The sequence below is a fragment of the Physeter macrocephalus genome, chromosome 19 (assembly GCF_002837175.3).
Source record: "Physeter macrocephalus isolate SW-GA chromosome 19, ASM283717v5, whole genome shotgun sequence".
Taxonomy (NCBI): domain Eukaryota; kingdom Metazoa; phylum Chordata; class Mammalia; order Artiodactyla; family Physeteridae; genus Physeter; species Physeter macrocephalus.
In genome coordinates, this window is record NC_041232.1 from 27,474,749 (window position 1) to 27,495,380 (window position 20,632).

General features: G+C 42.6%; 1 protein-coding gene across 6 annotated transcripts in view; it reads left to right on the forward strand.

Annotated features, from left to right (window-relative positions):
- Positions 1-20,632, forward strand: part of PPP4R1 (protein phosphatase 4 regulatory subunit 1) — a 62,814-nt gene that overhangs the window by 28,105 nt on the left and 14,077 nt on the right. For 5 of the 6 annotated variants that reach the window (XM_055080545.1, XM_024120550.3, XM_024120552.3 and 2 more), the window contains 9 exons: positions 410-517; positions 640-705; positions 1,613-1,771; positions 2,115-2,242; positions 8,905-9,416; positions 14,249-14,403; positions 15,773-15,868; positions 17,366-17,551; positions 19,109-19,270. In XM_055080545.1, the coding sequence (XP_054936520.1) occupies positions 410-517; positions 640-705; positions 1,613-1,771; positions 2,115-2,242; positions 8,905-9,416; positions 14,249-14,403; positions 15,773-15,868; positions 17,366-17,551; positions 19,109-19,270 (1,572 nt within the window). The remainder of the gene's footprint in view (positions 1-409; positions 518-639; positions 706-1,612; positions 1,772-2,114; positions 2,243-8,904; positions 9,417-14,248; positions 14,404-15,772; positions 15,869-17,365; positions 17,552-19,108; positions 19,271-20,632) is intronic. The other variant, XM_055080547.1, reaches the window with a different exon arrangement.

Sequence of the window (20,632 nt, forward strand, 5' to 3'; positions counted from 1 at the left end):
TTTTTTTTTGCGGTACGCGGGCCTCTCACTGATGTGGCCTCTCCCGTTGCGGAGCATAGGCTCTGGACGCGCAGGCTCAGCGGCCATGGCTCACAGGCCTAGCCGCTCCGTGGCATGTGGGATCTTTCCGGACTGGGGCACGGACCCGTGTCCCCTGCATCGGCAGGCGGACTCTCAACCACTGCGCCACCAGGGAAACCCCTATCAGTTGATTTTAATGGTAGTAGTTAACATCTGGTTTTCTGTCTTCAACTTAGATAAATAAGTTGAATTTTTTGTGATGTATGCAGTATAATGATGTCATATCATTTTATACTTCCTTAAATTATATACTTTTAATAAATTAGCAAACTGGAAGAGTCTTAGTTTGAAGATATATTCAGTGTGGTTTTGTTCTTATTTATTTTAGATAATGTGCAAAATGGCTCCCATGGTCGGGAAGGACATCACAGAGCGTCTTATCCTCCCTAGGTTTTGTGAGATGTGCTGTGATTGCAGAATGTTTCATGTTCGAAAGGTATTTTTGTTGTTTAAGAATACATGGTTCTAGTGGTTACCATATTGATCTGTGAAATTTAAAAGATTATTTTTAAAGAACGCTGTAATATTTTGAAATGTCAGTGATGCTTTTGTTGTCAGGTCTGTGCTGCCAATTTTGGAGATATTTGCAGCGTAGTTGGCCAGCAAGCTACTGAGGAAATGTTGGTAAGTATTGCAGAAATTAACTGAGGAGACTGGACTCGCCCGGTGGTCCAGTGGTTAAGACTCCACGCTTCCAGTGCCGGGGGCGCGGGTTTGATCCTTGGTCAGGGAAGTTCTGCATGCTGAGCAGTGCGGCAAAAACAAACAAACAAACAAAAAAAACAACTAAGGAGAAAGCAGTGCATTACAAAGTAGCACGTGAAGTTTGAAATACATATAGTTACCCCCAAAGTGTATTAATATTGGCTTGGCCAAAAAGTTAGTTTGGGTTTTCTGTAATATTACAGAAAAACCTGAATGAACTTTTTCGCCAACCTAATACAATTCCATGGATATAAACCAGAAAGATAATATGACTTTAAGAGTTTAAATTTCTGTAATCTGGGCACTTGAATTGTGTTTTGTTAAGGATGGTTTGTTGAAAATGCAGATGTGTTAAGAACCATTGATCCCTTTTTAACTCCCATTTCTGTAAAATCAGTTCGTATTTATTCAAATGAATCTTTAATTTTATTGCAACCCTCAAGTATTTTAGTGACAAGTTAAATTTACAGCAGGTGATTTTTAAATGGTTAGTTCCTGGGATAAAAAATGCTTAATGTACAAGTTAATGTACTTGAAGAGTTTCTGAAACCATCTGTTATGCATAATAATTAACTTTAAGTACAAGCTCTTGGATGACATTTAAGCTGTACGTGTTGGGAGCGTTTTTTGATTTTCCATAGTCAGTAGTGGAATGAATTGGGTGTGATTTATTTAAAACTGCTAAGTATTAATATTAAATGGGTCTTCTAAATTTCATTAAGAAGATCTAATGTTTTAAATGCTGTGAAAGCAGAAAATGAAATAAAAGTAACTCCTGAAGCCTGCTGTGTGTCTGCCTAACGGAAACACCATCCTCCTCACACAGCTGCCCAGGTTTTTCCAGCTTTGTTCCGATAACGTGTGGGGAGTCCGCAAGGCCTGTGCTGAGTGCTTCATGGCAGTTTCTTGTGCAACATGTCAAGAAATTCGACGGACTAAATTATCAGCACTATTTATTAATTTGATCAGTGATCCTTCACGTTGGGTAAGGTTTTGTTTAATTATCATTTTTGTAAAAGAATGCATTTTACAGAAGATGTGATTTTGATTTCATAATTTAAGAAATAATTTATCATTTAAGGTATGTTATTGCTAATACTTTTAGGAGTAGACAGTAGGCTACTATATTAACTTTTTTTTTTTAACTGGATGAAATTTCTGTTCCATGCAGATATTTTATAGGGTCTCATATCCACATTCTCATGGTTTAAATATTCAAGCCAAGATTAAAAATTTAAAAGTAAAAAGGAGAAAATAATTGATGGGGAACTGTAAATCCTAGCTGAAGAAGGATTTATGTTTTATTCCTGTCCTTTTATTCTTCTTAGGTTCGGCAAGCAGCTTTTCAGTCTCTGGGACCTTTCATATCTACTTTTGCTAATCCATCTAGCTCAGGCCAGTATTTTAAAGAAGAAAACAAAAGTTCAGAAGATACATCAGTAGAAGACAAAAATAGGTATGATTTTTTAAAACTTTGCTTTCCAGTTTTACTGCTTGTGAGCATTTTTTTCATTTGCACTATTTTTACAATGTTCTTTTTGGAAAGTTTACTATTTCTCTTGATTACAAAAATTGGTAAATATTTTAATAGAGTTTTATTTTAAATTTGTTAAACATCTCTGGTTAATTACATATTTAAATGAGAAGATGAAGGTACGCATAACACAGTTAGCTTGGTGCTGGGCATATAGAAAGCTGTAGTGATAGATTTGATAATAACTTGTGTAAGTTTATTTAATAAATAATTTACCTAGTAAACCATCTGTTAACATTTAGAATATATAAAGTAATGGTTATACAATTTAAAGGGAGTAAGGGGTTTTTTTTATAAGGAGTAAAACCTAATTTAGGAATATGCGTTACTATATGTAGTCAGTTTCTTACTATTTTCCTTTTTAGTCAGTTAATTTTATTTTGGATCTTGGATTCTTTGTCTACAGAATAATGATTGTAATCTCTCAATTGAGGGGGAAAGTATTTTAATGATTAGCACCAAATTAGTGCACTTACTAACTAGAATATCAACTTTTAAGAGCATTTAATAAGGCAACCAGATTTTCAAATAAAGCTTAAAGAGGACATCTCTGATTTTTATTTTTTATTTTTTTGCATTAAAAAATTTTAATTGAGTTTTAGTTTTTAAAATTTATTTTAGTATATCCTTAGGGGAAAAACGGTTCAGACCTAAGTTAGTGCATGGGAAGTAACGCACAGACTTTGACAGGTGTGCACTTGAGCTCAGTTAGTGCCTGTTTCTGAAACAGCCCTGCCTGTAATGCCTGAGTTACCAGAGTGCCTTGTCCTCCCCTGTCATGATGCTAATGGAATTTTCTTCTGTAGGTCTTAATACTGTGATATTCGCTTTCTTGGTGTTTTGATTTGGCAGTTCTTCCTTTCTTCTCTGCTGCCTTGTTTTACCTTTTTGCCCGTTCTCCTAGCCAAACAAACCTGAGGTACTGTTTTTTGTAAAGGAAGAAAAATCACTCTAAACCTGTCTTCCTAGCAAGGAAAGTCTGTCCGTTCTTTTGAAAACAGCTGCTGCAGGGAATGTGACAGAGTGATGAAGTTGGTGGGGGGGGTTACCTGCTCTTCAGTTTTAAAGTCAGCGACCTTTTCACTAATGGTACTAATTGTACGAAGACTGTTGCATATCTCTTATTTATTTTTATATTTGGAGAGAGTCTAGGAAGTGAAAATATAAATTTACAGAGAATTATCAGGACGGGGTCAGCAAACTTCCTGTAAAAGACCACTCAGTAAATATATTTGATCTCCGTCAGAACTCCTGCAGTGTGGGAGCAGCCATAGATAGTCCATGATGCATGGGCTCAGCTGTGTTCCAGTAAAACTTTATTGACAAAGACAGTTGGTGTGGCTACCATGGCTGGTAGTTTTGCTAACTGCCGGTATAGGACATTATTGGAAAAGCTATTTAAAGGCAGTTAGTTAACGTTTAGCTACAAACCTTAACTCCTCTTCCATTGTAATGAGGTCTGTCTTAGTGTCAAGTCAATACTATTTGTAGCATTGGACTTTCACTATATTATTAGACTTTATTGAATTGTGTTAATGATGTAAGGGAGGGAGGAGACAGTTCGTGGCTGAAAAAGGTGTTCTGTTAAATATTGTAAAAGCTGTTGTGTAGTCCTAGGTATTATTAATCTCAGAGCCATGAGCTGATTTGCCCTCTCTTAAATACTGCACTGGCTTTTGTTTTGAGCTGTCTTAAATCTAGTTTTGTTATTTAAGATTGACTGATTGGTTGATTATGCAAAAATTAATTGAGCACCTACTATGAACCAGCGACTGTAGACAGAGGAACCAGGACTTGGTTTCCGTTCTCGAGGTCCTCTCAGTTTCCTAGAATTCAGATTTCTCAAACGAATATCTCACAAAATAAGCAAGTTTTTGGCAATATATTTCCCCTACTGTTTATTTCTTTTGTAGTGTTTCATCTGATCCTGGAAACATTTAATATCACTTAATACTCTTTGAAGCATTTATTGATTATAAACCTCTGACTTTATAAAATACCAGGTTTATCTCTCACTCACCCTGGATCAGGCTGTTCATACTTCTTTGAAGGTGTTAATAAAAGCTGTGCTTCCAGAAGCAGAGTTAAGCATTCACATTTGCACTTTTAAGTTATGTGAAATGAGCAGCCTCTTTTCTGTTAAACCAGCTATTACACCGCTCTCCAAATACACTGCCTTCTTTGGGTTCTCCCTCTTTCTGTCTGGTACTGCATCCTGTTTCATCCCCACCTCATTTAACAGAGAGAATGTCTGGACAAACTACCTCCAGGAATCTTGGAGGAAATTCAGAGCTTTTGCATCCTGGCTGTTCATAGCACTGGCGCAGGATCACTAATTTTAGTCGTATCTCTTGGTCATGTATTTTGCACACATTCATCCAGTGGACTGCAGGTCCCCCCGCGTAGCAGCCTGGTTTTTATCTTTGTGTATTGACACCTTCACCAGGCCTGGCACGTGCTCAGCACATGATAAATGTCGAACGAGTTATTGTTAGAAAATAATAGATTTTATCTCAAAAGCCTTAAGTAACTGAACTGCTCTTGCTAGTTTTTGTCAGTTTTAGCTTAAAGCTAACTATGTGTAAGTAAAATTGTTACTGGTACAAATCTGGAAGTATATCACTGATATTGAGACTCCATTATGAAGTCATAGCACATGGAGGCTGTGTCTGCTGTCATCTCAGGATGCAGTGTTCTGGGACCAGATGTTCCCAGGGCACTTTCCTAGGCCACGGTCTTGAGTCACCAGGTCTCTGAAGATACTAACTCTCAGCTTACGTAGGCACTGAGGAGGCGTAGGTTCTCTTGGAGATGCGCTTCTGGCTGACGCTCTGCCACACTTGTTCCCTACACCTGCGAGGAGCTGGGCTACTCCTCCTTATGCGAGCCCTCCGTTCTCCTCAACATAGCGTTTGCTTGTATGATAACGTTTGCCAGACTGACCGTTAGGAATGTCAGAATTCTGGCATTTAGCAGCTTGATTGTGCACTGACTGTTACCCAGCTCCAGGAAAAAACGTATTTAGAGAATTTATATTTTTGATGGTTTATTTTGAAGCAGACGGTTTATTCGTACAGAATTTAATACTTCCCAGAATTTTATATGAGGGAAAATGTTTTTGTCTCTTTAAAACCGTACGAAGAGTTTGAAGTTGGGACAAACTAGTAATTTTTCATAAGGCAAATAGAATGACTTGGCCAGTGATTCTTTGTTTTTCCTGCTGAGGATATTAAAATTTAATTTTAATGCTAAGATGAGATAGTGATCCAGGAACTTCAGGCCCTTGGAATAGTTTTCCATACTAAATGGCCTTTTAATTGGGTTCTTTTTTTGAATTTTAAGTGGAAGTTTCTTAAATTCATCAGATAACAATTGAAGTCTTAAGTTTCAACCACTTGTTCCCTACCACCACCAAACAATGTCCTGTTACTATAATTTTTATTTTTTTTAATTCTAAAATATTTGTTTGTTTGTTTATTTTTGGCTGCGTTGGGTCTTCATTGCTGCGCACGGGCTTTCTCTAGTTGCAACAGGTGGGGGCTACTCTTTGTTGCAGTGCACGGGCTTCCCATTGCGTTGGCTTCTCTTGATGTGGAGCGCGGGCTCTAGGCATGCGGGCTTCAGTAGTCGTGGCTCGCAGGCTCAGCAGTTGTGGCACACAGGCTTAGCTGCTCTACAGCATGTGGCATCTTCCCAGACCAGGGCTCGAACCCGTGTCTCCTGCACTGGCAGGCAGATTCTTAACCACTGTGCCACCAGGGAAGTCCCTACTATAATTTTAAAAATTCAGTTTGCATGATATCAGAAAAACTGTAAAAATAGCCAACGAATCCCATAAACACTTCTTCCAGATTCTCCAAATGTTAACATTTTACCATACTTGCTTTATTATTCTTTTTTTTCTGAATTCTTTGAGATAAGTTTTAGACATGATATTCTTTTTACCTTTCTTAAATATTTCACTCCTCAAAACACAGATACTAATACATAACCACACTCTAATTACCAAAATTAAGAAATTAACATAGATACAATATTATCATCTAGAGATTTTATTCAAATTTTACCCATTATCCCACTCGTTTTTTAAAACAAAAGAAAAAATATCTTTAGTAAAGGCATGATTGGAAAATATCATGTAATTCATACACATGTAGAAGACACTTACTTTGCATAAGAGCACTTGCTTCAGGACTGTTTTGGAGAGGGAAAGGATGCTACAGACATCGAGGCCAGTCCCTCATTTCATGAATAAGAAGTAAATGTGGAATCTGCAGCGCCAGTGCTGGGTGAGACTCTAGTTCTCGCAGTTTATGTGTGCATGTTATGTATTTTATGATTATAAGCATGGTGGAGAAACACCAGAATTTTAAATGCTATCACTGTGTGGTATGTTTTCAGATGAGGTATTAAATATTTTTATCTGTATCTAAAAAAAATATTTTTAAAATAATCACATGTTTTTTAAAAAATTCGTTTCTGAAAGCATTGTGAACATTACTATGAGATAAAGTGCAATCAGGGAAGTTGGTGATCTCCTGAGAGCACATATGGTGGCTCTGTAACTGGGATATCACGTCCGTGGTAATGTCACCTTCCAGGGCACAGGCCAGGTGAGCCTCCTGTTAAATGTCTTTCATTGTGTATATTTAAGGGCCCATGTTTCAAGGGAGCACCCCACCCTCACCTGACAAATTTACCTACATATCCATCCCCACTTCCCTTTCATGTTTCTTAGAAAGAGCTGTCTCTTCACCCATTTAATCTGTCCACCTGTGTTCTCGAGCCCCTAGTCTTCCTTCTCAGAAAGACGTTGCTTTATCAGTGATTCCATCAGTCTCCTGTGTCTTCAGTTCTTCATCTCTACTGACCTTTTCCTCTGAACCTGAAGAATGCTCGTCTGAAGCATCCTCTTGTACAGGAGGAATGCCATGCTCTTTGTCACTCTGCACGACTGTCATGACACATATGCAGGCCAGTCCTTCTGAGGCGCCCTCCAGTCTGTCTGGGCTCTGACCAGTTTCCCGGGGACGTCACCACCTGGAATTCCATGTAGGTCCCGACTCAGCCCATCCAGACTGAAACCCGCTCCTCAAACTGCCCTGGTGTTTTTCACTTGCAGTCGGTGCCACCAGCACCTGTTCAGTCGCTCGGGCCAGAAATCTGGAAATCTTCACAGGTTCCTCCCTTTGCTTCTCATGCCCCGCGAGTGGGAAGTGAGCAGTCGTGTTGGCGTTGGCGTCATTTGAGCGTGTTTCTGTCTTCTGTAGCCCCGACGCGCCGCCCTGTTCAGAAGGGCATCCCTGCCTCTCCTCACCTGCTCTGCTGCACTCCCTGCCGCTGGGTGCACCTCCAGCCCGCTTCCTGTCCTGCTTCCGGGTGGCCTTTCTGAAAGAACGCATCTCAAAATGTAACTCTCTTCACCCCTGCCTTGTGTCCTGTGCCCTAGGGTACGTTCCGGAGGTGTTTAGTGTGCGGGCGCGGTGGCTCCGCCTACTTTTCACTTTTCCATTGGTTCCCTCTCTGAGCCGACGTAAACTCATCGCTGCCGTTTCCTGAAGGTGTGGCACCTCTCCTGTCACTCCTGCCTTTGCATATGCTGCCTGAGTGTGGTTTTCCCTTAGCCTCGTAAGCACGTGTTGGTTGCTCCACCCACGGCTCCTGTCATTCCCTGGAAAGCCTTTCCTTGCAGCTGGCGCCTCTGCCTCCTGGGCTCAGTGTGCTTGCTCCCTCCTTACCACTCTGCGGGAAGCGTTTGCCTCTGATGCTAGTCTCAGGAGCAGCAGCTGCCTCTCATTCACATAGGAACCCTCACCACCAGTGTTGCTCCCTGGCTCCTAGTAGGTGCTCAGCATGCGTTTGTTAAGGGTAATTGAGTCAGATAAACTCTGAGGGGCCGTAGAGCCTCAGCGTACGTGGTGGATGGCAGTGGTGGGCTGTGGCCCCCAGGGCTTGTACCACCTCTCTGTCAATTAAGTCATGGCTGCAGGGGGGAAAACTTTTGGGAGTAGAGCTGAAAGTGTGGAAGGAATAAAAGTAACTTTATTTACAGTTAAGTGGACTTTAATATATTTTGAAAGATAGTAAATAAGGATCTTTTCTAATGCTGTGTAGAGGGTTTTTTTTTTCTTTTCTGTGTAAGCAAGGAGGTTTTAATTCTCAGCTTTTCGATACGTCATTGGAGCACAGTGGCAATACCATTATCCTAAAAATCAGATAATTTTTACGATGTATTTAGCTTAAAATGCATTGTGAGAATTTATCTTCCTACTATTTCTTTTTAGTTTTTTTTATTATTGGAATTAGCATGGTATTATAGAATCCCGGGGTTCTTAAATGTTATCTCCTCCAACTATTACGTAATTCTTTAATATCTAGACTGAACAGATATTTACATCTCTGAGCACAGAACAACTGATGGAAAAAGAAGCATTATCAGTAATATAAATAAACTACTGAATTTGTATGGATAATTTGTGATTTTTAATACTTATATAAATGCTTTATGTAGTATCTTTCATTGTTTTTTTTCAGTAATTATTTTTATACTTTCACTTTCTTTTTCCCAAATAAAACAATAAAAGGACCAGAGATGAAGAAGTCCCAGAGGATGCACAGATCAGGCCAGAGGATGTTCCTACAGACCCCACTGTTAGTAATTCCAGTGTCAAACTGGAAGGTGCGCCAGACCCAGACATCGGTGCTGAAAGCCCTAGGAAGCCTCCAGGGGACAGCTCATTACCTTGTCCTTTGTCCTCAGAGCCTCATCAGGAGGCAGCTAGTAATGAGGATGATAAAAAGCCCGGCACCTGCAGGTCTGCCTCTCGGTTGGAGGTGGGCGCCAGTGCGCAGGACTCAGCTCCCCTAGATCAGGAGTTGTACAACTCCTTCCACTTCTGGAGGACTCCTCTTCCCGAAATAGATCTAGATGTGGAGCTGGAGCAGGGCTCTGGGAACAAACTCGGCCCCGAGGGGCTGGAGGGAATGCCTGAAGCCACCGCCCCGGCTTCTGCAAACATCACCATGGCCACCAGAAAGGAACTGGAAGAGATGATAGAAAACCTGGAGCCACACATTGATGATCCCGACGTGAAAGGTATGGGAGTCAGTTCTATATTCTGATAAAAACTGTTATTTTCTGACTTTTTCCCCAGAAAAATTGCCTTTTAAAAAATCTGTTTTAACCATTGTCATCATGTATTCTTGTCTGGATAAATGTGATTAGTCTGAATTTTAGGAAATAAATTTCAGATGAGCCCGTCACTGTGTTCCTAAGTGTAGCATGTACAGATGTGTTGGTTCACGAATCGCTCTCTGACTTGTTCACACTCACTCACTGTTTTTACAGTTTTAATGCTTGAGTCCTGCCTTAACTCTTCTGCTCTGGATCTCATAAACCTTTTTATAAACAGCAGATGCAGTGCTGTGTTTTATGGAAAGACTGTAGTCTGTTAGCAGTGGACAAAGATACATATCTTCCTATGGAACGTGGTGTTTTAAGAGCTGTGGGCGTTTGCGAGGGTCCTGCTGGTGTCTTTGTTGCTCAGTTTGGACTTTGTTCCATTGGGTTACACTTGTGTCACCTAGATTCTGCCATTGTGAACGGCAGCCTTGAAGGTTGTTGTGTGTAAAAATAACAAGTTGCTCTCACTCTGGAATAGGAGTGTGGGAATGAGGTCCCAGGCCACCCCACTCTGCCTGCCAGGGCCAGGGGGTGGTTTATGGTCTGGGGGCAGGAAGCTGATGCCAGCGACATCAGAGCTCCTGCTGATCATGCTAACCAGTGAAATCTGAAATGTTACCGTAAAACAAAAAACAATTTTGAAAAATCCCCAAACTGCAAGTCTTCAGATCCTTTATCACTTTGTGGATTTTTTTTTTCCTTGTTCATTCTAGAAGCTAAAATTTCTAAACTGTCAGTTTGCTCAATGTTAGCAAAATACCTATTTTTAAAGCAGACAAAGCGAAACCTTTAGTGTCCTTCTAAAACACACAAAACCTTGTTGTGTTTAAACTTGGAAAATTTCATCAGTGGAGGTGATATTAGCAGTTATCTTTATTTGGCTTTAACGTATCATGATTTTTAAAGATTTCCTATGGTAATTTTATACTTGGAGAAAAACTAAATGATTTGATTAAAGGCAAATTCATATCCTTGATGGTTGAAAGTTATTTTAATTTAACTGGCAGAGGGTCACCTTTTCCAGAATGCTGTGAATAGTATCGAGCGCCGTGAGCCTCTTTTGAGTCTGTGTCTGCAACGTATCCTCGCCATGCGTGGACCAGTAGTTCATTCCTCCTCCTTATGAGTGTTTTCTGTAGAATGTCCTATTTTCTATCCCTCGCGGTGAATTATTTTCCCTGAAAACCTCACAGCTTTACTGCTCTCGCTAGTTCCTCAATTGTGGCTCCTGCCCTTGATTTTTACCCCCCTTGAGCCCAGAATTCTGCATTTTATGACAACCTGGTGATGTAGCAAATACTGAGGTTTGCTTTCGTTTGACAAATTAGAATCTTCATCAGAATCTTGCCTTTGCCCCCTCCCTTCCACCCCAGATGAGGAGGATGGAGACAGAATTACACTGATGTGCACATCTTGGGGTGGTCAGCTCTTGATAAATGTTATCTTTACAGGTTTCTGCTTTTTGTTGAAATACATTTTATTATCATTTGTCAACTTAAGTTTTATTCAGTTGATCAAACTTCAGTAACTCTCACGTTTTGTTTTTTGTATGCTCCTTACCTTTATGGAAAAAAGATTCCTAACAGGCCTTTGGCCCATTCTGGGAACTCTCCCTGTACACAACCTGCTAGTCAGTTCTCTGACACGTAGTAGACACCTACTAAATATTAATGGAAATATTGAATAAGCTACTTTAAATTCTTTTTTTTAACAAGTAAGCTAAAAGTAATATGCATAGTTAGCTTTTTCAAAACCCCTACATGGACACATATGAGTTTCAGGATATGACTTTGTGTTTCAGAAGGTGACTAACACTGTTTGACTTAAACTTTACAGGCTGCAATTGAGATTTTAGTAGTAATACTATATTATGATTTAATCAGTTCTCTTTCTAATTCAGCTTTTACACCTGTTACAATTTAAATTTGTCATGTTGTTCTTTCTGTCCGTAATGTTGATACTTTTGTAACATATTCATTGATTGACTGATTCATCCAGCATCACTTATCGAGCACCTATTATGTGCCAGCTACTCTTCCAGGCAGTGAATGTATACCAGCAGCAGACCAGACAGAAATCCCAGCCTCAGAGAGCACAGAGGGTGAGACACTTAGTGTGTAAACTGCCTGTGTCAGATGTTCTGCAGCAAAACATCAGTGGGCAGGGTCGGGGGCGGGAGGGCTTCGGCTGCAGAATTCCTGAGCATCTGAGGGCATATTGAACCCGTGTTAATTGTAGTAACTATTTCTGACTTTTCATACTATTAGAAGGTGTTTGGGGTTTTTAAAGGGTGTACCTTAACTGTGGGTGCTTTTTCTTTTCTAATCTGCAGTTGTGGGCAGTCTGTCAGAGAATGTCTACCTTTTTGAAAGGCAGAATTAACCCCAAATTGGAAACTAAGTTCTGGCCAGGGACTGAACTAGTTATGTCACGTGTGTGTATTCTTGACTGGGGGTGGGGGAACGTCAGGGTGAGGTGGACCCTCAGAGTCGAGTTTCTGCTTTCACGAGCCACTGGGTCCCTTGTTCTTTTCCATGCTGTTTGGTGGGAATGTCATGGGAAACAAGAGCAAGAGTTGGGATTTTTTTTCCTCTAAGGCAGCCTTTGCTTCACAGTCTTACCAATTTAACTCTTACCTTCTTGGAAGCATTGACAGATTAATTTTTTTTTTTTCTTTGTGGGTCTCTAATCAAAAAGCTTAAGTGTTTCCAGGAACTAGAATGAGATGTTCCTGTCAGAAAAAGAAGGCCCTTTCTCAGCTGTGGAACAGAAGTAGATCCTACGTGGAAGGACAGAAAGAGGTAGTAAAATGGGAAGAAGGTGTAAGAGAGCCCCTTTTCCAAACTCCCTGGTGTGTGGCATCAGCAGGCTGATTCAGGATTGAGCCACGGCTGAATAGTGACGGGTGCCGGTTTGATTGGCTGAGGCCAGTTCACAGACTGCAGAGGGGAAGCTGGCCAGGCCAGCAAGTGCAGAGCTCTCTCCAGTTTCGTTAGGGCCAGTGGAATAACTGGGTCCACTGGGCAGTTGTGGTCTGAAAAATCATATTGTTCATTGATTGTAAGCAAGAAATGGTTAGGAACTTGTGACTAACCTCCAGGACGGTGTGCGAGAGTCAGAGATGGAAAGGGTGAGCTCAGCCAGACCAGCGCTTCGGGGGTGGGCAGGAAATTCCAGGTTCCAGGCTGTCCCCGATTCTGAGCGCGAGTCACCAGGGACCGCGTGGGCTCTGATCCTGGGGTTTCCAGTGAAAACCATCGTGAGGAAAACGCAGACGTGGTGAAGGCCTGTGCTTCAGTTTCCTTCCGGTGGTCGTGGTGAGCCATCCGCTGAGTCTCAGGCAAGCCTGGGTTCCCTGGGGCCACGGGCTCTCCGTGAGTCGGCATGAGGTCGTCCTCGTGACCTTTGTACCAGTCTTTTGAAGGAGGTAACCTCAGTGTAACTCACTGAAACTTTTGTGAATGTACAAACCTAAAGGTAGAGAGTAACATAGACAAGGAGGAGGCTGTCGTTTACTCAGGTTGGTGGCCTGTGTGAGGCGTGTTCTGTGAAAGGCTTCCCAGGAACGGGTCGCGATGCATGAGGGAGCCCACCCTCACACCCCCCACCTGCGTATACGGGGGCAGAAAGCATGTTCCGGGCCGTCGGCCTCCTTCTGTTGTGATTTCGTTGTGGAAATTTGGAGGATTCTAAAAGGGGAGCTGAAGTGAGTAAAGGATTAGTACAAATTGCAGCTGAAATTCCCAAAAGAATGAGGATGCTTTCCATGAGTAACTTTTCATGATTAGACACCTTCAATTTAATCTATTCAGTTAGGTCATCATCTTGTATGTTTCTTGTGTCTCTCTTGCTGGGTACCTTGTATGCTTAACTAGAATTTTATAAATGCTATAGCATAGTAATAGGTTATCTTAATAAAATACTGATTGCTTTTTAATAATCTTTAAGTAGAGTGGGAGCACACTTTCTAATCTTTGTACTAAATAAATGTGCAGGTAAACTTTATAAATTCCTGTATTTTGAGCATCCATCCAGGTGGATTGTTACTTGAAGTAATGCTAAACAACTTCTTTTTGCTAAATTCCTCATTTATTTTGTGGGGAAGGCAGAATGCTTTATCTTTACTTTGAATGACTTTTATAAAGAAGATGTAACTCAAAACGTAGACAATGCCATTTGCCAGACTTCAGGGCTGCTGCTTGGTTATCTGTCATTTTGGTTTCCTGCGAGCGAGACAGTGCTTGTTGGGGATCCCTATGTTTGGGACAAGTCACTAATTTCACTTTCAAAAAGAATTAGAGAAAAGTAAAATAAACCGGAATGAGATATGAGATGTTTAAATGTAACTGCCACAGAAATCTTTGTAATTCCCATTGTTTTATGTTGGCAGGGTCTGTGTGACTGCTCTCCTGCTAAGATAGCTTAGTAAGTAAGCCTCGCCAGTCCCGCTCATGCGTTCCTGAAACATAGTTCACTGACCCTGAAATTGACTAGATAGCATCTCTCTTTTCATACTAACGCAGAATAATGTACAGTAGTGGGTAAACATTTTTAATCTCATGAAAGCATATTAGTTTTCTACTTTTTCCCTCGGAGAACTAATGATTGACCACAGTAGAGGTTTTTTCCAGCTTTTCGATGGCAGTGTCCCAAAAGCACTGTGTCTCATTGATCCCATAACCCTGCGCAGGGAGAGCCCGGGCACCCACGGCCCCGCGCTCATAGGCCTGTCGTTCCACCCACAGCACAGGTGGACGTGCTGGCCGCCGCCCTGCGCGCCTCCAGCCTGGACGCCTGCGACGAGGCCAGCGAGGCTGCCCGGAGGGCCCCGCAGGATGAGCTCCCTGGCTGCAGACTTGACCACGGCACCGCCGGGCCTTTGATGAGCGAGGCCGTCGAGGTGAGGGCTCCGCAGGGCGTGCACAGTGAGCCGGGTGGACCCGGCGCCGTTCACGGGGCGGCCGTGGTGCTCGTCACGGCCCAGTCACCATGTCCTGTCCGTCGCTGGTTTTCTCCGTCTCCCTTCTGCATAAAGTAAAAGTCATCGTCACCACGTCCTGCCTCTGTGACATGAGTGTCATGTCCGGAGCTTGGAGTTAATAGCCCCGGGACTGTCTACATGACCACTCCGCAGCTTCAGTGTGGGTGTGGCTCACTGCAGTGAAATAATCTTACTGGAGACAAAGCCCTTTATCAAGAGTAATTAACTCTTCCCTTTTCTTTTTGGAGGGGTGCTTTGTTTCTGATGGGACCATTTCACTGCAGCGAGCAGCACAGTATTCTGAGCGGAAGATCGGGACTTGAGGCCGTGTTGCGGGATTATCTGGACCCTGGAATGTGCGGGTGGGTACTGTGACCAGCCCGCCTGCCTGTGTCCTGCACTGTCCTTCCCGGACCCCCCGACCCCCCACCAAGCCAGCACCACGCGGTGTCAGTAGCTTTCATCCCTTGTGTGTGTCAGCGGGAGAAGGAACACATGCTGGTGGCCAGAGGCAGGTGGTCTCGGGTCAGAGTGGCCTGGACGCTGAGCTCAGGGAGGGGGGCCTCATACGCATGGGGGCACGGGGGTCCCGGGGGCACGGGGGTCCCAAGGCCCCGGTGGACTCCTGGCTTGTTTTCTGTTAGATGACACCCGGTATAGTTAGAAATCTTGCGTAAAACCAGGGCTGCAGAATGCAGCCCTGACCACTTAGCATCATCGGAGATTTCAGTACTTTATCTGAGTTTTAGAAGGTGTTTTGTTTTCATTTTGGGGTTGGCGGGTTAAAAAAGTATTGGGTCAGCCAGAAAGTTGGTTCGGGTTTTCCTGTAACATCGCATGACATCCCCGAATGAACTTTTGGGCCAGCCCAATATATTTGTGAAATTAGAAATAGCCAGGAATAGAAATAGTAGAAGAAAAACTGTGTGACATACCATACAACAGTTGCCTGAAGTGGGTGCTTCAGGGTGCTAAATACTGTTTTATTGATAGCTAATTTTAGATATTGGGACCTTTTCAAAATTACTTCTAAATTTACTTTTTAAGTACATTTGTTCTGGAATTTATTTTCATACATTTAGCAACCTATTCTGAAAGTTTGATTTAAGGCAGGGGAATTCTTATGAGTTCTTAGGTCTGTTTATAAATGTTTAAAAGCATGAAGAATTTGTACGTATTCTTTCTTATCTTTTGGTGGCCTTGAAAGGTGAGTAACTTAGTAAGATAGCTTAAATGAAGGGAACTCACAGACAGGACAGTTCTTTAAGTGACCGTTCTCTCCCGACAGAATATGGAGTCCGCCCTTCGCTATATTCATGATGATTCAGACTCGGGCACCAGTGGTGGTTTTAGCCCCGATGAGGAAAGGAGAGCTAAAGTGCAGGTAGGTGACCCAAAACTCTTTACTTTGTGTGGATGTTGTTAGGTCCACTTTTAAACCCATTTCTCACCAAATTTGGCCCTTCTGTTAATGTTTTGAAAATGAGGGCTGATATATCATACTTCTGATAAGAAAATTCAAGCGATCGAGTAAAATATAAACAGAAATCTTCCTCTTCTCACACCCGTGACCCCTTCCCCTCCAGGGTGACCGCGACCATGGGTCTTCTTGTATTTCCTCAGCGCGCCTAGACGGACGCGCCAGCGCGTCGGCATGCACCTTTGTCTTTCAAAGACAGAGAGAGCCAGGCCGTCATGCCTGGGTCTTCATGCCTGAGTTGCCAAGGATTGTAAGGTAGAGCTTGACTTCAGAGAGGAGAATGTGGGAGTACGGCCCAGAGCCGCTGTAAAGTGCTGTCGGCTGGCAGGGTGACTCGAATCGGAGGCTTTACATGTGGGGTCGTTGGAGTGTGGTGATGCCTGTCTTTCTTTTTTCTTTTCTTTTTTAAAGAGTCGTGTCTTGGAGCTCTTTGCACAGGAGCACAGACTCACCCCCACCCCCCCACCCCCAGCACAGCACCCACGCAGCCCCACGTGAGCAGGGCTGGGACGGGTGTCCAGGTGTAGGTGTGCTGTGATATTACAAGTAAAGCCACGTTCATCATGATCATGCCTGTGCTTTGCTCCTGGGACTGTCTGTGCTTTATTATAAGTAGATTGCCTAGGTCAAAGGGGGTGAGTCCTTTGTTTGTTCTATTTATTAAAAATGGAGTTGGTATTCATAGTGTTTTAAAACATGCTTTTTCAAGCCAGTGCATACAGATTGTCTCATTCCTTTAATGAATTTCCATTTTAATTTATTTTTTAAAAATAGATAATACGTTTACAAAGTTCAGAATTCAGCTTCCTTCTCAGCTTTTCCCCCAAAGCAGCCAGTTTTACCTTTATTTTGTAGCTCCTTCCAAAGCTCTATTTCGCATACATAAGCAAGATCGTAGATATGTTCTTCTTGTCCTCACATTTATACAAGTGGTTAGAGGTATGTACACTTTAAGTTTCTATAGATAATTGCTAAATTTCCATCTAAAGGCGGTTGTTGTTGTCGTTTTAAGATCCTTGTTGGTGACAGTGCAGAAGAGGGCCTGCTTAGCCTCATCTGCTAGGTTAACCTCATTCAGTAGGTTACCCCAGACTCTGTAATCTCTGCCAACACTGAAAGGTGCTGATCCTATTATTTTTTTTTTCTGATCTTATTTTTAATGTATCTTTTAAATTTAGTAAGCAGCTCTCATCATCCTCTAAGCTGTTTTCTGTTTTAAGATCTTGTTTGTTGTTTTCCTCCTTGAAGCTGCTTTTATTCATTTATACATGTATCTCCCTTAGCTTGTTTTCTTATCTCTTTTCAGTTATTGGAAACCTGAAACACTGGAGATTGGTTTTTCACTACTATATGAGGTGCAAGTGTGCCTAATTTACAAAGTCTGCACTCTCTCTTGGTTAGGACGTTGTGCCCCAGGCCCTGCTGGATCAGTATCTCTCCATGACCGACCCCTCCCGGGCGCAGACAGTGGACACGGAGATCGCCAAGCACTGCGCCTACAGCCTGCCGGGCGTGGCACTGACACTGGGCCGGCAGAACTGGCATTGCCTGCGTGAGACCTACGAGACGCTGGCCTCCGACATGCAGGTGCGGGGGCCCTGTCCACGTTCCCTCGCGTGCAGAGAGCTTGCCGGTGACACCAGAGCACTCCCCCGTGGGTCCAGGCTCCTCCCTCCACTTGAGCAGCCTCTCTCCTTTTTTGTCTGAAGTGCTAGAATTAGCTTCCCGTTTGACCTGCTGAGGTTCCTAACTCAAAGGTGCTGTTGTCTAAAGTTTACATGCAGATTAATTCTTGAGAATATAGGGTTTCATTTTACCCCAGAAACAGTGTTATAAATGCTTCCTCCCTGATATTTTTCAACCTTAGCAGAACTGCAGTCATGTTAGCGCTGCCGAGGTCTGGGCCCGGCAGGCGGCGCAGTGTGGGTGGGAGAAGGTTGATGGGTGTGTGTGTGCCCATTTGTGCACACGTGTGCTCACCACCACCACCCGTCTGAGAAACAAGAAATGGGAAACATTGACCCTCGGTCGTTTGTGGCTTCTTGTGGCTGTTTTCCCAGGCTTTGCCAACTTCATCCCCCTGCCCTTGGGTCTGGCTTCCATACACCCAAGTCCCTCTTCCTTCAGCGATCTTCATCTCTCAGTTATTCAAAGGCATCTGCTGAGACTAATTTATATTGAGTTGTGAATGGCTATCCCTCGGTGTCTCAGTTGACTCGGCAAGTTGGAAGTCGAGAGTCCCCTTGGGAACATGGTTTAAGTCCCTCCTCTGACCTCGGGAAGCTGATCCCTGCTCAGCCCTCGGGTGGAACTGGGAGTGGGACACATGGCCGATGTGTTTCACCCTCTGTATGAGCGGCTTTCCACCTTTATTCTGTGGACTCCTGGGGCTGCTGGTGACGGGGACGGCTCTGGATGGGCAGGGCTTATCCGAACATCCTGCCTTCTTCCGTTTGATACATTGAACATGGGTACAGCATTTTATCTCAAGAACAGGGTCTTGTGTTTGGGGGCGGGGATAAAGCCTTTGTTCTAAACAGCTTCTCAGCAGGTAAAGTTTTAAACTAATTAACAAAGTAAAATTTTTAAAATTAAGGCCACATGAAGAAAAAGATGTTTTTGACATAAAGTTTCCTGTAAATGGAGTGCATTTCTGTTCCAGTATTCTTTTCCAGGGCTGCCCGCAAGAGATTTTCCCAATCTTGTATCTCTCTAATTGCCAGTTCTTTAAAACGAGTTTTGTGGTTGTTTTTAATCCAGGGTAGTCTGTGCAGAGTCGGGAGGGGCACAGTGCAGGGAGAGGCACTGCACTGTGTGGGACGATCCGTGTGGGACGCCAGGAAATTGGGCATCCAGTGCTCCGAGAGCTACACAGGCTTCACCACCAGTGATCTCCAAGCATTTTTTTCCTTCCTAAGTGAAAGGGGGATAATATATACTGTGCAGGGATTTTGCATTTTTCTGCCAGTTTTTGATAGAAAGTAAGCATTTAAACCTTGGTATCTTTTATTACTATTTTATTTTGATTTAACTTGAGATTAATAACATTCAGATATAATAAATTAACCTTCATGCATTGTGCAAAAGTTAAAGTACCAAGACCTTGTGATCAGCTTACTCACGCAGTTGTCTTTATTTCTGCAGTGGAAAGTTCGAAGGACCTTAGCCTTCTCCATCCACGAACTTGCAGTCATCCTTGGAGATCAGTTGACAGCTGCAGATCTGGTTCCAATTTTTAATGGATTTTTAAAAGACCTCGATGAAGTCAGGATAGGTGTCCTTAAACACTTGCATGATTTTCTGAAGGTAATTTTTAAGTTCTTTTGTATAAAAACACGCTAAAATTCTATTGTAGAGTTAAAGTTTTGACTTTATGCTGCCATTGAGATAGGTTTCTGTATGTTCTATGTAACAAATGTAGCCATGAGTTTGATGGAACCATGTGGTTAAAAAATAGTCCCATTCTGATCAATTTTGCTAGTGTCACTTCAGTGTTCAATTTAAAAATTACACTAAATTTCATTTTTAAGTGACATTAGATCATGGTTACAAACATTTGTACCTTTTTTCTCATAATTACTGAACTAACAGGTAGGAAATTCCATGGACATTAAGCCTTCTGTGGTGTGTCCTCACCCCTCTGATGTGGATCTCTGGTCTCTGACAGGAGCAGCACTGACTTTACAAATTGTTTAATCCCGGAGAACTATTGTAGTCGTAAAGTTTGAGGTGCAGAAGTATCATAATTGAAATTGCTCTAATTGTCCCAATAATGTCCCCTCAACTCAGAATCCAGTGGGGAATTGCACATAGAATTTAAATATCACGTCTCTTTAGTCCTCTTAAATCTAGAACAGTTTCCCTGACTTTTCACCTGTAATGTCATGGACCTTTTTGAAGGGGCCAAGCCAGTGGTTTTGCAGAATGCCCCCCAATTTGAAATTGCCTGAGTGCTGTCACACAGATTCAGGTTAAACAGGTGTTGTCTGCCAGGAGTATTACCTCTCTACCTAGGTCCCTGTGTGTTTTTCTGAATGGGTTGCTTCAGGGGTAACACGATGTTGGCTCTTGGGTCCCTGGTGATGCTGAGTCCGGTTCCTTGGCCGTGGGTTAGCTCACTTTTCCATCGAGGTTATTGACTCCTCGGTGGGCGATTCTTTCAAACTCTGAACAGCTCTTTCCCTGAGTCCTTCACCCAGTGCTTTTGCATTTCTGCATCTATACCCGGTTCTGGCCTGAATCACTTGTTACTGGGTGAGTTGTAAAATACTAATTTTCTGTTCTTTGTAATTCCTTCTGTGTTTACTAGTTAGTATCTCCTGTGAAGATAACCTTTCCCTTCTCTTCCTCTGCCTTTTTGGAAGTTTTTTTTAGTATCAGTGTGGACTTTAGAATTACTTTTTTATTCTGTGTAATGTAATCTCTTTCTGTCATTTGGTTTTTGTTTGTTTCTTTTTAACGTCTTTATTGGAGTATAATTGCTTTACAATGGTGTGTTAGTTTCTGCTTTATAACAAAGTGAATCAGTTTATACATATACATATGTCCCCATATCTCTTCCCTCTTGCATCTCCCTCCCTCCCACCCTCCCTATCCCACCCCTCTAGGTGGTCACAAAGCACTGAGCTGATCTCCCTGTGCTATGCGGCTGCTTCCCACTAGCTATCT